Source organism: Lepisma saccharinum, unplaced genomic scaffold, assembly GCF_977018435.1.
Source record: "Lepisma saccharinum unplaced genomic scaffold, izLepSacc3.1 HAP1_SCAFFOLD_1010, whole genome shotgun sequence".
In the NCBI taxonomy this organism is placed as follows: domain Eukaryota; kingdom Metazoa; phylum Arthropoda; class Insecta; order Zygentoma; family Lepismatidae; genus Lepisma; species Lepisma saccharinum.
In genome coordinates this window covers 36,923-51,770 of record NW_028143660.1, presented here as the reverse complement: position 1 = coordinate 51,770, position 14,848 = coordinate 36,923, and the positions used below count along the sequence as shown (strand labels likewise).

General features: G+C 40.0%; 1 protein-coding gene across 1 annotated transcript in view; it reads left to right on the top strand.

Moving 5' to 3' along the window:
• Positions 1–227: 227 nt before the first annotated feature.
• The window catches only part of LOC145983467 (laminin subunit gamma-1-like), a gene marked incomplete at its 3' end in the record, with an annotated part of 50,430 nt that continues 35,809 nt past the window's right edge, over positions 228–14,848 (top strand). Inside the window, exon 1 of the mRNA XM_083116573.1 lies at positions 228–556. Within this exon, the coding sequence (XP_082972699.1) occupies positions 412–556 (145 nt within the window). The remainder of the gene's footprint in view (positions 557–14,848) is intronic.

The window sequence follows — 14,848 nt, the reverse complement described above, 5'->3', positions numbered from 1 at the left end:
CTCACGCCCGAACGCGGTGTTATTGTTGAAGAACACCTTTCGCGAGGGTGGCCAAGGAGAGGCAAAAAGCACAGGTTGTCGCAGGTCAATCTATGTCCAATGCTTGTTCTGGGAAAGGGAAAACCATGGCGTCTGGACTATTAAGCGCACTGGCTGGCCCGCCCTCCGCAGTCTCTTACCTGGCCCCCCGCCCGGCTGGCGAGCCTCCAGTCTGTTGCCGGCGACTGAGAGAAGAGGTTGATTTTTTGATTTTCGCGTCCTGTCGTGGAATGCGAACACCTGTAGCGCTTTCGGAAATTCCCAGTTACGGAACGAATATGAAGTAGCCGCAGTCTCTTTTTTTCGGCCATGTGATTGTTCTTTACGCGTTGACAGTGCGCCGTGTGTGTGTTTGTGGTTTTAGTGTTACGCATGGAAGTGGTACGGTGCTGTGTGCTTTTGCCCAGGAGGGCGAGTAGTGGTGTGGTGCACTTGATGTTTTTTGTCCTGTTCGCAAACTTCCTGGAAGGATGGGCTACGACGTGGGACGGAATAACACCCTGGTTTACAGGATCATGTAAGTTGCACACGGTGATTTATTCGCCCCATAAATTTTCTGCAGCATACCTTTAAAATTTTTAATATAGGTTTGATTCGTTGCTATTTTTGCGCCAATTTTGAGTTCCCGTTTCAATTGATTGATTGATTTGGTGTTTTAAGTTCACTTTATGCACAGTAAGGCTAATCGGGACTGGACCTACAGTTTAAAATGGGATCCGAACCACTATATCCCCCCATCGGTTATCGAGCGCCAAATTTACCCTAAATCCCCGCCAATGGAAAACTCTTCATATACCCTTGGCTACACGCTTCGTATCTCTATTCAGACTGGATTTATATATGTGTAAGCGCAGGCCAGGTCTAACGTCACCCTCCCAACTATATACAATTTCTGTTGCAACCTTTCGGCCACGTTGTGTGTGAGTAATTGTGAGCTAGTTTCACCAGATATTACAAATAACCAGGGTGATTATCAGAGCGCGCCATGAAACCAGGAGTCCTAGGTTCGATACTGGGCTTGTCCGATATCTGTTTTATCTCATCATTCATTCTCGTCGTCGCGATTAACCTAATGAGGTAGAGTAGTGGCGTAATATAGTCAAAATGGTTAAGGTAACTAACAACCCTCGTAGTACCTACTACTTACCACATGGAACTGTAAGTGGCGATAATTATGAAGCTTGTTTTCACCAAGTAGTGAAAGTAATCGGAAAGAGATATATTTCTTTATTGCACTTTACAGTTTAAGCCGTCCTAACAATAAGAGATTGAATCTAATTGTGTGCGAGTTGTTGAAGTGATGGGTAAAAGAGAGATATTTTTCAGTAAGGGTAAACTGTAGGACTACTTTCATTGTGCGGGAACCAAACAAAAACTCGTGCACTATAAGAAGATGGGTTAGTTTACAAAAGGTCTGTGCTATGTAAAACAGTCTTTGTTTTGCAACTAGTTTGAAAATAGTATTTGTGCTGTTGTAATCAAACACATTTTTCTCTTCAGAATAGGGCCTCCCTGATGCCGCAGTGGTAGCGTTGTCGCATTGTAATCAAGGGGTGCCGGGTTCGATACCCGTTTGAGGCACATAGTGGTTCGGATCCCACTTTAAACTGTAGGTCCAGTCCCGATTGCTGTGCATAAAGTGGACTTAAAACAACAATTCACTCATTCATTCTCTTCAGAAAGTTATGAAAGTTTTATCGAAGTCCACTAATGCACAGATGGGCTAGTCGGAACCGGACCTTCAGTTTATAATGTGGGATCCGACCTACATGTTCCTCGACCGGGATCGAACTCGGGACCCCGACGATGAGGGATGAAATGATTGGAGAAACGCACACCCCTGTCTTATCGGAATTTGAACCTAGGGTCTTAGGGCGATACCCTAACCACTCCGTCACAGAGGCTGGTAAACATGTATAGACTATATACAATACACGAGATCACTTCATACTTTATGCTTACGCGTGACGCACCTACGTTCCAGGGCGATGGGAACATAACCTGTTTACGTGAAAATTCGCGCAGCCTATCTCGCCGCTCTGTCACTGCTGGACGTAAATTTAATAAAATCCTGTTATTTATGAATCCTGCAGCAGCACGGCAAGTTTACAGACCTGGAATGAGGAGGGCTGGCAGGGCTCGGCTGCTGAGAAAAGGGTAGGGTTACTTTTTCCTCTGTTCTTTTGACCTCACCTGAAGAGGGACCTTCGACTCAATGTGCCGTTGCACCATCTTACCTTATTTACGGCCACGAGGGGCCCGGCTCCGCTGGTAAGCCTATCCCCCTAAAAAAAAAAAAAAAAGAAAGATCTGGCACGGAATTAGAATCTACGATGGTTTTTGGGTGCGCCAATCCAAAGTGGAGTCACGTGACTTAGACCAAATGTTACGTTCTCTCCCCCCTTACTTTTTTTTTACCCTTGGAGTTTTAAAGGTGTACCTGTCGTGTTTGGAAAAGTCGTGGAACGGTAATACTGCGCCCATGGGCGGGCTTAGGTCGTTCCGTATCCCATCACGAAGCTCTTTCCTCACACACACACATACACTTCCCCTTTGTTCTCAAGGCCAGCTCACGTGGATGGTCTTTTGCAAGAGGAAACGGTGGCTCTTTCGCACTCACGGGAGGTCTTCAAGTGGAGGACCGAAGTCGCACTGTGGGTTGAAGAAGTGCAAGGTAATGCATTGACAATGTCGACCTCTACTTGCGTAGGTTTAACTCATTGAGCACAACAGGTTGGAAAGGTTGTGGTGACTGTCGCGGTATCCCATTCGACTAAAAAACAAGGTTCTTGGACGCACTCCCCCCCCCGAAAGACTTACTAAGTACCTAAATTAAATAATGAAAATATACTTGTTGTTTAATCTAGTTATTTATTTCCACCAAACTAATGGGAAGGCAACAGACACGTATCTAGAAATATGTTTAGGGGGTGGAGGGCGAACCAAGTGTCTCAGGAATAATAATAATAATAATGTTTACATTAAAATAATTATATTAAATCAAATTAATACTAATTACAATACATAAATTAATATTATATTATTGTTACACCAATAGGTAAGAAGACTGTATAAGAATAGAGATATAACAGCGCATATTCTTTACGTAGCTTACCTGTAGTTAAGATCGGAATAATTTACATAAAACAAGTGCCCTGGCAATGAATTAATGTCAAATAGATGAATAATTGAATATTTATGGAATAACAAAAAATATGTTACATGTAGTTGGAGAAAAGTAAGTTTCTGATTAATATCTTATGCATATTATTTTGAGTAGTAGCGTACATAAATCTTCTTTGTATTGTCATTCAAAGCCGTATGATCCCATTATAATCCTTGCCTTCTAAAATGTTCAGAGGAAATTAATAACCATAGATTATGCAACAAATGCTAATATTTTCATTACTTAATTTTAGTACCTGGTAAGTCTTTCGGGGGTCCCGACTCCCGAACCCCCCTAAATACATACGTCCTTCCTGTCCTTCGAAGCCATATGATTCCAATATAAATCCTTGCTTTCCAATAAGTTCCGAGGAAATTATACAACAAATGCCAAACGAGTATATTTTCATTATTTAATTTTCATATTTAATGAGTCTTTCGGGTACGGGGGTGGAGGTCCGGACCCCCGAAATACGTCCTTCGTGTCCTTCAAAGCCGTTTAATTCCAATATAATCCTTGTCTTACAATAAGTTCAGAGGAAATTATATAACAACTGCTAAACGAATAAATTTTTCATTATTTAATTTTAATACATGATAAATCTTTCGGGGGGGCCGGACCCCCTGGACACCCCCCTAAATACGTCCTAGGCATTTGGTGAAATGTTTGGGCGCGTTTCGAAGGCCTGGAATTAATTCTGTAGTTGAGTTCTCTATTTTTCGGACAGTCTACATGTAAAAAATACACCTCGCCCACAAAATTCTGTCCGAATTTTTACTCCATTTCTTTTCCTGAGTGCACAGTGGAGGATAGTGATTAGCGTACTAGAACAGTAGTCATTCCCCAGATCGGCAAAAAGGGAAATTTAGGCAATGAATAATTGCTAATTAAACACCATTACCACTAACATTCAGACAGTTAAAAGTAGAAGTATCTATTCTTTATCTTGTAGCTACCTAGGTATATTTTCCAGAGTAAATGCTTTTCCTTCTCACCAGGGCAGTAGCCAGATGTGTTTTTCCGGGGGTGGAGGGGGGACCTTCGATAAGGAACAGTTCGTGTCGAGCCAGACGCAAAGACCCTAAACTGCACCTCCCATACCGACCTTCCCCCGCGGCGAGCTGAGGTAAGAGAGGTCTTTGCGCTGGATAGTCTTAGGAGGAGATAACTTAGTATTACGCTTGTGGGAGTATTATAACTTAGCATTACGCTTATGTGAGTATTATAACTTAGCATTACGCTTATGGGAGTATTATAACTTAGCATTACGCTTATGGGAGTATTATAACTTAGCATTACGCTTATGGGAGTATTATAACTTAGCATTACGCTTATGTGAGGATTATAACTTGTCATTACCCTTATGGGAGTATTATAACTTAGCATTACGCTTATGGGAGTATTATAACGTAGCATTACGCTTATGGGAGTATTATAACTTAGCATTACGCTTATGTGAGGATTATAACTTGTCATTACCCTTATGGGAGTATTATAACTTAGCATTACGCTTATGGGAGTATTATAACTTAGCATTACGCTTATGGGAGTATTATTTTACTTGTTCTTTGCGGTTGGAAAAGTCCAAATGTCCATTTTATTAGACGCAACTTGAAGTTTCCTCTCCATAAGGAATATATATTTCTGTCCTGTCCTGTCCTGTAAATACTTATTCATTTTATTTTTCACAGACCGCCTCAACTTCCAACATGAGGAGAAATTCATGCTCTGTTTTGCCTCTGTCGTTTGTTTCAGTAGCAGTTCACATTTCGACGTTATTGAAATAAATGTCCACCTCGCGCGAAAGTGCAGAGCAGTGTCGTTTATCAAAATTTCGAGAGGGGTTCGGTCCCGCTAAACCCGTGCTTGGATACGCCAGTGCTTTTCACCACCTCTCCCTTCACTTCCTCCAAACTGCCTGAAGCAGACCGCTGCACCACTGTGGAAGTATACCGCAGCTGAGATGGTGCTTTCGACTTACGGTAACAGTTGTTAAAACGCGCAACACACCACACCAGGAACACTCACTTCTGACTTGTCAGCTGGCTCGTCTGACTGGCGACGAAATGAACGCCATTCGCCTTTGAATGTCGCGTTCGGGGAAGACTATTTTTATGCTAATTTCTTTTCAGAGCTCTACGGAGAGCGACAGAAGATACCATCCTCCCCTACAATGACGGATAGGTCCCACCGTTCTGGCATGTGGGTGCGATTTAGGTACTGTCTATCCTATAATTGATCTACCTGGCCAACTGCCAAGTCCCCTCTACCAGTCTTGTTTCAGCGCACGCGGAACGACGAAATTGTTAATTTTTGATGATGGATGTGGACTCCTACTGGCATGCGCGGCTTTGATGCCTTGTTTATATTGGTCCAGCAGCTGAGACGGTTAGTGGCCTTGCTAAATATACTATACTCTAACCGTTTCTGGGGTAGTAGGTGTTGCATATCCCTAGCCAGCCAGCACTGGTTCACCTGCGAGGGTGGACCGTTATTTTGTGGCACTTTCTTCTCGTTCACATTCTCAAGCTTGGTTGATTGATTGAGTAGATTATTTTGAGTCGCTTTTCTGTCACTTTTCGCTAGTCGCGACGATGGGGATGAATGGTGATAAGCAGGACTCGGAGGATGTGACCAGGGAACGGATTTATATGTAAATACAAATCTTTATACAATGCTGAAGTCAATTCTCTTTGCGAATCGTGGTATGCAAGCTCCAAAAATTATGTTTTTATTATCCATATTTTTACATATATTGGCTTTTAGCACATATTTTACATATTTTAGTTGTTTTTACATCTAAAGTTCATATTTTCAAACATTTTCCGGCATATATTCCATTTTCATGGTACCGTAGCGTTCCAACATGAACGCGGGGATCTTAAATAGGGATGTAACTTGCCCCTCCCGATTAGTACTATTGATGGTAGAGACAGCCCTGAACGGGCCAGATACAAATATCTAACTTATCATTAACATAGACTCATGACTAGGTTTTATAATGAACTGAGCAATGCGAATGGCGATAAGGGCGAAGGATAGCTTACCCTGATCGGTTTAGAAAACAGACCAATAGCTCCTGCTTCTCCGATGATTCCAAGTAAAAAGACCTCGTGTCGCTCTCATGCACACCTATTTAAACCCTCGCTTGGCCTCTCGTCGCCTCTAGCCAAAGGCCAGTGTTCTTACCATTTCCTGTAAAAGGCTTATCCTACACATTTCTGAGAAGGAGCTGGCAAGGTCTGCCAGGGTCAATATTTCTTAAACCGAGCGGATATGCTACGCTACATTTTCTTTCTTGTTTTAAATACTACCAAAGGTTTTCAATTCATCTGTATTTTGTTCGTAAATCTTGAAAATAGGCGATGTATTTGTCATTGTAACATTCTTGTCAACAAAATAACCATTCCCAGATCAACAATGACGAACTGGGCATAACTTGGTAGAGCACCACTTGCCCATCATAAATATGTCTTCAGGGACAATAGGAGATCCACGATTCAGCACTTAAAATAAAGTTTGGTAATCCATTTGTTTGGATTTTGCATTGTAGTTAATGTCATGTAAGGCTAATATATTTTATTCATCTAGATGTGCAGTTTGTTTAATGAAAAATTGCCATTTTGGACAATTGAAAGTCCATATTTAATTCCATATTTTCATTAAAATAACTAAATATATATTTACATATCTCACACTTTTTAAATACATAAATCCGTTAAAAAATCTTTAAAAATTTCCTATAGAATGACCTTTAAAGTATTGGAAATTTTTCAAAAAAAATACCTAAGAATAATTTTCGCTTTTATAATGAAAGCTTGATTTTTCATGAATTACAAGAGAGTTGAATGAATCGATAAAACCTGTTGTTTCATGGTTTAAACTGCCGAAGCAAATGGGGAAAAAGCAATTAAGTGCTAATGTAGTTTTCTTTATTTTTATTTCAAGGTTACATAAAACACACCAGGAGGTTTTTCTGTAAAGTCATTCGCCTCCTTTCAAAGTGGACCTTCCGCGATACAATGGCCGGCCAGCATCTGAAAATTCACTTGTTTTTCCCCTGCATACTTTTTTTTATCTTGTGAATCACGTTACTTTAAAATCGTATAGGCATATTAAAATAATAATATCAGCCAGCAAGGGGACCTCAAGATAGACTTCACCCAAAATATTCTAAGTTTGCTGGAGGAAAAATAAATTTATTGTCACAATTAATCATTTAACACATTGCTAAAGATTTCAGAATAAATAATATTGTGCTTTTTGATTGACCATACTTGCTAAAAAATAACATGTTAGAAAATTTAAATATGTAAATTATGCTAGCAAATGCATTTAAAATTCACAAAACAGCAAGCAAGAAGAAACCTCAAAAAATGATACAAAATGCAACAAAGATGACAAAAAATACTGGAAATGACCTATCAGGTTTAACATTGTCTTTGAGGGCCAGGAACAAAAAAGATTTTTCAATCAACTTCCTAGTCCTAGTGATAGATATATCTACTCAAAACGTGTTTACACCAGTGTTTGCTGAACATGTGGTTTACGTGGACTTTCTCCTTTATAGTCCAGATCTTCTACGGTTGGATTGGGGAATTAGTCTGCGATTGAACCTACTCAACAAAGACATTATTATTATTATTATTATTATTATTATTATTATATGTAGTAGTAGTAGTAGTAAAGGATTCAACTGTGTGTGGCTTGGCAGAAGTGCTCTCGAAAGTGGTGTTACCTCGAAGTAGACGCATAGGCATTCTTCCTCCCTGTGCAGCAATGGAAGAGCGCTTGATCAATTCGGGTGGAGACCCTCTTTACGAATTAGCCCAGAGCTGCGACCCGCCCACCGGACTGCTTCTTAACCCTTAATCGGAACATCAGCTCTCGTCGGAAGCTCATTCGTTCTCTTCCCACTGTTCTTGTTAGGCGGTTTCAGTAGTTTGATTCCCAGCTTTCCACGCTTGTCCCATCTGAACGTGGAAGATTCTGTTCGGAGCCCAACATACAAGCAGAGAGAGAACCCGTTGATTTGATCGTTCATTACTGTCGTTCGTGCTGCATACGAAAATGGGTGAATCGAAGAGAGATGACTTGAACGTTAAAACAAATATACTTTACGTATGTGGGCTGGAGAGGTATAAGGAGTGACCCTTCCACGTAGTACAACGTGGATTGCATTTTGCACATTAGCGAGGGTCTGGCGTCAGGACTCTCAGCCAGTATAATCCTGTGTTGTGCCGTCTCTATATGTTTGTGATTCTCCCTTCATGAATCTTTACCTCATTCATCCTCATTTTCTTGAGTAGCAAAATATGGCAAGAAAAAGCTAAGTAATTGAACTAGATCAATCAATACCAGGGTGGATAAAAATAATTTTTGATAATTTTCTTTATTTATATCGATCTTTTACATATTTTTTTTTAAAAAAGCTTAAAATTGCTTGTATGGTTTTTGGCACCATTCATATAGATATGTGTTTTTACAGAAAAGCTTTTTATAGTAAACGGCCCTGTAAAATATTCGAACAGTTTGATTAACGCAAATAAATATTATATGTAATTATACATTTTTTCTGTTTCTGATACTGTATGTGTGAACCTACTATGGAAATGTTTGTTGATTGTGTTAATTGAAACATAATAATAATTTCAGTAACTTTTCTTCCAGTGAAAATAAAACATTCAGGATGTACTCTATAATTGTAACTTAAAATATTAACTTAAATATTTTTATAGTCTTTGTAGCAGAATTTTGGCAATTTTTTTAATGATAAAAAAAATATCAGCTGCCATGTTTATTTACAGTTTCATGATAATGACACCAATTATGGTTTAACATGATTTGTATATTTTTCTACACAAATTGTTTGCTATTGTTGCCTATAAAAATTACTGAATTTTAAATCAAGAGGAATGCAAGCGTGTTTACATTTCTTTTCATATGAGCTTCACACCAACAGTACATATGTTTTGTTCCTTTGTTTTTCTTTCTTAGAGGCTAATAAACACCATTAAATGATTACAAGATTAATGTACGTATTTTCACGAAGAGTGATTATGAAATCTTCAAAATCCTTATGTGCATTATTCTATAAATTCTTTATTTAAAGTGATTTCACGTATTTTGTTTCGCGGAAGTTACTTTCGTCGCACATTATTGGATTCCGCACGATTATTTGCATTGTACAATCGCGTTATTGCCACTTGTTGTTTAATCGCGACGATGAGGACTGACATGTGTGTCCCCACCCCACTTCGAATTTCCGGACCATCCCCTTCCATCAACACAAAAATTAACTGCTTTTATGGTGTGTACGTTCCTTTTTTAGCATTGCTTTTCTGTCACTTTGGCCTAATCGCGACGATGGGGATGAGCGATGAAGTGCTACTCACAAAGAACACCAATGACAAGGTCGAGACTCGATCCTGAGAACTTGCAGGGGCAATGTTCAAAGTCGATCACATAACGCGCTTGGCCAACAATGATGATATCAGAAGTTTATATTAAACGTATATAGTACATGATACATACTACATATGCACCAAATTCCAATACAATATAATGGATTCCAATGTAGAAGATTAGTTTTGCATAATAAGTCTATTGTTAGAAATAACACTTTTTAACATATTGATATATTTTTAGATTGTGTAATGCTGAAGTCTAGATTCACCAAATGACTTGATATAGTATTATATTCAAATGTCTGAAATGAGGAATCCTTATAATGAATGGTGAGAACGAAGAATTCAACCTGTTGCGAGACGTCGGTTTGAAGTCTGTCCGCGTGCTTCGTGACGTTCCTATGGAGAGACGGGAAATGTTTCTGATCTGGACCGACAACCCGCGTACCACTGTGACACTCGTTTAAAGACCGGTTCTGTTAATATCCAAATTGTAAGATTATCATCGCAGTGGTGAAAGGCGTGTCTGATGGCTCGGACGAGCAAGCATTCAGCATTGCTATATTCGGCCACTAACGCATCGACCGTCCCTTCGGTCACAGAATATGATTACGAGTGACAACGGTATCTGGAGCATCTTTGTTAAGCAGATGGGCCCGCCGATTAGGCATCGTGGAAGACATATTGGTTTCTTTTCTGCAAGTAATTTTCGTTGTCTTTTGGTTTTTGGGTCGTGTATTGTTATTTTCATTTTCAGAGATGATTTGCAATTTGTATTCGCACAGTATGAATTAGTCACGCGTCATTATCTCAAATTTTTATTGGATATTCTTCTAATAATGAAGCGACACTTTCGCATCAGTGCATCTTAGGCAATGCCATTCTTAATTCCTTTTTATTTCTGGAGTGGCTGGAAAATATAAGCGTGGATAGTACATAGTTGCTTTCTATAGGGGCGGAATACATAATAAGATATTTCGGATATTTATATATTTCCCCCCAAAAAAATTGCAATTGGGGATTATTTTAATGGAGGTTTTTCTGTGATTTTATTAGAAATTTTGATTTTCTCGATATTTCGGAAAGGGGGGGGGGGGCTGAAGCCCGATCAGTGGCCCTTCTTCGTACGCCAGTGACTGGAAGCTTGCGCAAAGTGACAATTCTTGTATTGGCTCACAGTGTTTACATTGCTCATAGAGCCAAGCAAATGCCTCTTGAGAAAGTTCATTTTCTTTGCTAAAACTGAATTTGGAATTTCTTTTACGTGTTCCACATTCTCCACTCATAATTTCTGGCTTAACTTTCTACTTCGGCTTCTCCGACAAGTCGTCATCTTGTAGTCAATATATCCCGGGTTCGGTACCAGGTGGAAGCACATAGTGATTTAGATTTCACTTTAAACTGTAAGTCCAGTCCTGATTAGCATATCTGTGTATAAAGTGAACTTTGAAAACTCAAATATAATATGTTACTTCAACCTCCACCTTTGAAACTAAAATGAAGATTGATTCCGGTAGCGAATGGATCTTGATCTACAGCTGAGGAAATTGATTACATAGTTAATGCAGAGTATTAGTTGGGAGAATACTTTGGTAAAGACGATGCGTTGAAGTTTTTATGTGTCTCTTTATTTCCAGAAGTTAAATGATCTATTCATGTCCTGGTGGAGGTATCTCGGACATGGTGCTTTACTCGAGACTAAACTTAGCGTGGAGGTGCTCTGCAATGCTAGTCCACGGTGAAATAGTTTTAGCTAAATAGAGGAGAAAATTTTAAAATATTTCTGGTGGAGCAAGAATCACAGACACAGCTATAGAGATAAAGAGGACGGAGGAGAAGGAAAAAGGAAAGAAACAAAAAAGAGAGGGAGTAATAGAGAAACGTTGGACGAATGTGAAAGAGGAAAGAAGAGATAAGATAAACTTAGTAACGAGAAAAGAGGTAAAATCAGAGAGAGAGAGAGAGAGAGAGAGAGAGAGAGAGAGGAGAAGATAGAAAAAGGAAGATAGAAAGAGGAAAAGGAGACAGAAAGTACAGAAACGAAGAAAGAAAGAGGGAAATGTATGAGGAAAGAAAAATAGAAGTGTAGGAAGAAGGTAAGAGACACAAACAGAGAGGGGGAGGGCTAGCGAAGAAGGAAAGAGAATGAAGAAAAGGAGGGAAAAATGGAAAATATAAGCAGAGGACGGGGGAGAGAGAGAGAGAGAGAGAGAGATGCATACATACATAAATGTAGGAAGAATGAGAGAAATAAAGAAACGAAGGAAGATTAAAAGAGGAAAAGGAAGATAGAGAGAGGGAGAGAAACAGAAAGAATGAGAAATGTGGAAAGATCAGAGATAGGAAAGAAAAGATATAAGAGATAGGAAGAAGATAAGAGAAAGAGAGAGAGAAAGATGGCGAAAAAGGAAAGAAAAATAAGAAGAGGGGAAAGATGGAAAATGTAAACAGAGGACTGAAAAGAGAGGGAGGGAACAACTAGAAAAATGTAGAAGAATGAAATAGTAAAATAAGAGGAAATACAGGAACGAAGAGAGAGATTAAAGGAGAGAAAGAGAAGAAAGTAGGAAGAAGATGAAGGGGAAAGAGAAAGAAAAGGAAGAGGGAAAGAAGGAAAAGATAAACACCGTACGTAAGAAAGACAAGAAAGTAAGAGAAGCCAGAAGCAAAGCCCACTTAAAAATTCTTCATCCACCCGAGAGAAAATGTGGCGACGCAATTGCTCCTGCGAGATACCGCGCTCTGGGTCTCCTCTGCGTTGACTCTGATCTTTGCTTTGGAGAAGGACATTGACATGGGCGGGGCCAGTCGAGCATCGCTGCGAGGACATTAACTCTCCCCTCTTGCGTCTGATGCTGGTCTTTCATGGAAACATCTCAGGAGTGATTTGAGGAGAAAAGCTGTAGTTTCATTATCAGTTCCTTCGTTCCGTGCTGCTGGCGCCAGGTGGGAAGAAACGAAACTGCCTGGCAACCTGTCCTCTTGACCACTACTTCATTGTGCCCACTTTTTATTGTGTAGAATTTCGTAATTTGTAATTTCCGTCGCTCTTTTTCCTTTTTAAGCTAGTCACGACGATGAAAGTGAATGATAATTGGATTAAATTAATGAAGGGAGACTCGCCGACCTCCTTGGAGTAGTGGTTATCACACCGCGGTCCCGGGTTCGTATTCCGGCCTGGGAATAGGTGATATTTGTGAGTGTCCCTCCATCAGTTCACTCATCCTCATCGTCACGACTAGCAAAAGCGGCAGAAAAGCGAAAATAAACTAAATGAAGAATGGATGAAGGCAAGGGATATGGAGAGTCGAAATTTGATTCCAGCAGGAATCACATTACACCAGGACTGATCAACCCACGATGTTTGTGAAAAAGCGCACTCGCATGCACGTGTGGACTGCAGGACGAGCGGCTGTACTGCTACGTTGAAGGGCGGGAAAGGAGGGAGTGAGCGAGGCAGGGGGCTTCGTCGGTCGCGTTCGTGCAGCGGGAAACTTCTCGTAGTTTGATTCGTGAGTAGCAGTGTGGCATTGCAGTCACTGAAGAAGAAACAGGTGGTGGTTCCGTAAAAGTGAGGGCGCTTTCCTCAGTAATATTTTTTACCCTCCTAATGCACGAGCCTCACCACTCCTATATTGCTTACTAGCCTTGTATTTGAATGTATATTTTAGCGTCGCTCTTCTGTCACCGTTTGGATAATCACGACGATGAGGATATGTGATAAAACTGACGAACTGGTACTCAGAACATAAACTGACGAAGCACACCATGGACGTCCGAAAGGGGAACAAGGGGGCCTTGCCCGTCTCTGGAAAAGGGAATTCAACCAAATATTATGTATTTCACACAACTTAAGCCTCAGTAGTAAATATTGAAATGGCGTTGCAGGAACTGCAACTTCAAACTGAAGCAATGTCTTTTAAAGGTGATAAGACTATTACGGGAGAATGTGTGTCTCTCTTAAATTATATAAAAATTCATTAAAGAGAATGAATTCCTGCGTCTTGACAGAAGTTCAAAAGACAAATCCCAAGTTTTGTGTTAGTATGAGGTAATTTTTCGGGTAGTTTTATTAACGGTTAGTGAAGAATAATGTTGTTCTCAAGAAGATTGGTTCTTCTGATAAATATTTCTGGCATTCCTCAACTTCAGCGTAGAACTCACATCAAGGATTGATCAGAAGGGGCCAGAAACAGTATATAAGTCGTACTGAGATTATAAAAATGAATTGCTCTTTACAACTGAAGATCATATTTTATATAGATATTGTTTATGATGTATTATTTATGTTATCCATACTATAAGAAATAACAATACTATGTTAATAATAACAATTCTTTTATAATTATGCCTAACCGATTTCTCAGGAAGGAGGGTAAAGTGTCCCGAGTGAATTCGCCCCTCCCAACTGTAACTTCCAAATCCGCCACTGTCTTCTTGAGACATCTAACGATGCCGCCAGTTTATACTTACATGCAAGTGTGGTGAACTATATGTGCTGAGATGAGGAGCAGATTCTAGAAAGTAAATATCTCGCAAATAAACAGAGCTCAGTCTGGTTTATATAGTTGCTTGTTGAACTTAGAAAAGTGGTTGCATAGTTACATGCGGTTTGCCGAAAGTGAATGGCTTTGGTGGGTAGGCAACTAAGGAAAAAGGGCGAAGGGAATAACCACGATGATCAGGGGTTTATCAAGAATGTTGTGTCTGGGAAAGAGGCGTAAGGTTGTTTTCAGGGTGGTATAAGGGCAACTTTAATGAAAATTACCATAATTTGGGCTTTGCGAGCATTGGTAGGTACTGTTGGAAGGTGGTGAATGAATCACTAATGATATTGTCTGTTCTGTTTTCGTTTGGGTCTCCATATCATTGTGGTAAGCTGTGCACTCAGGTGTTTATTTTTAGAGACACTGGTCATGTAGCCTGAAAATAAGAAAAGTTGATAGCTATTCTGAGTGAGTTCCACTTACTAGGTCTTAAATGTCACATTTGGTTGTAATAGCTCGTTACCAAGCTCTTGTGTCTTTTGGGGGTTACCAACTATGCCACCCTTGAGCACGTTACTGCTCCGTACCGTCCCAACGGGACATATTGGTAGGGGTCATACGACCTCCCCTGTTGGCCCGAACGTTTCCAAAGAAAGGAGCATGAAATTCAAGAAAGGGTGGCAAAAATATCAAGTCTCGTCTCCCTGCTGTCACAGCTACATCATTGGAGGCACACAATGGTTCGGATT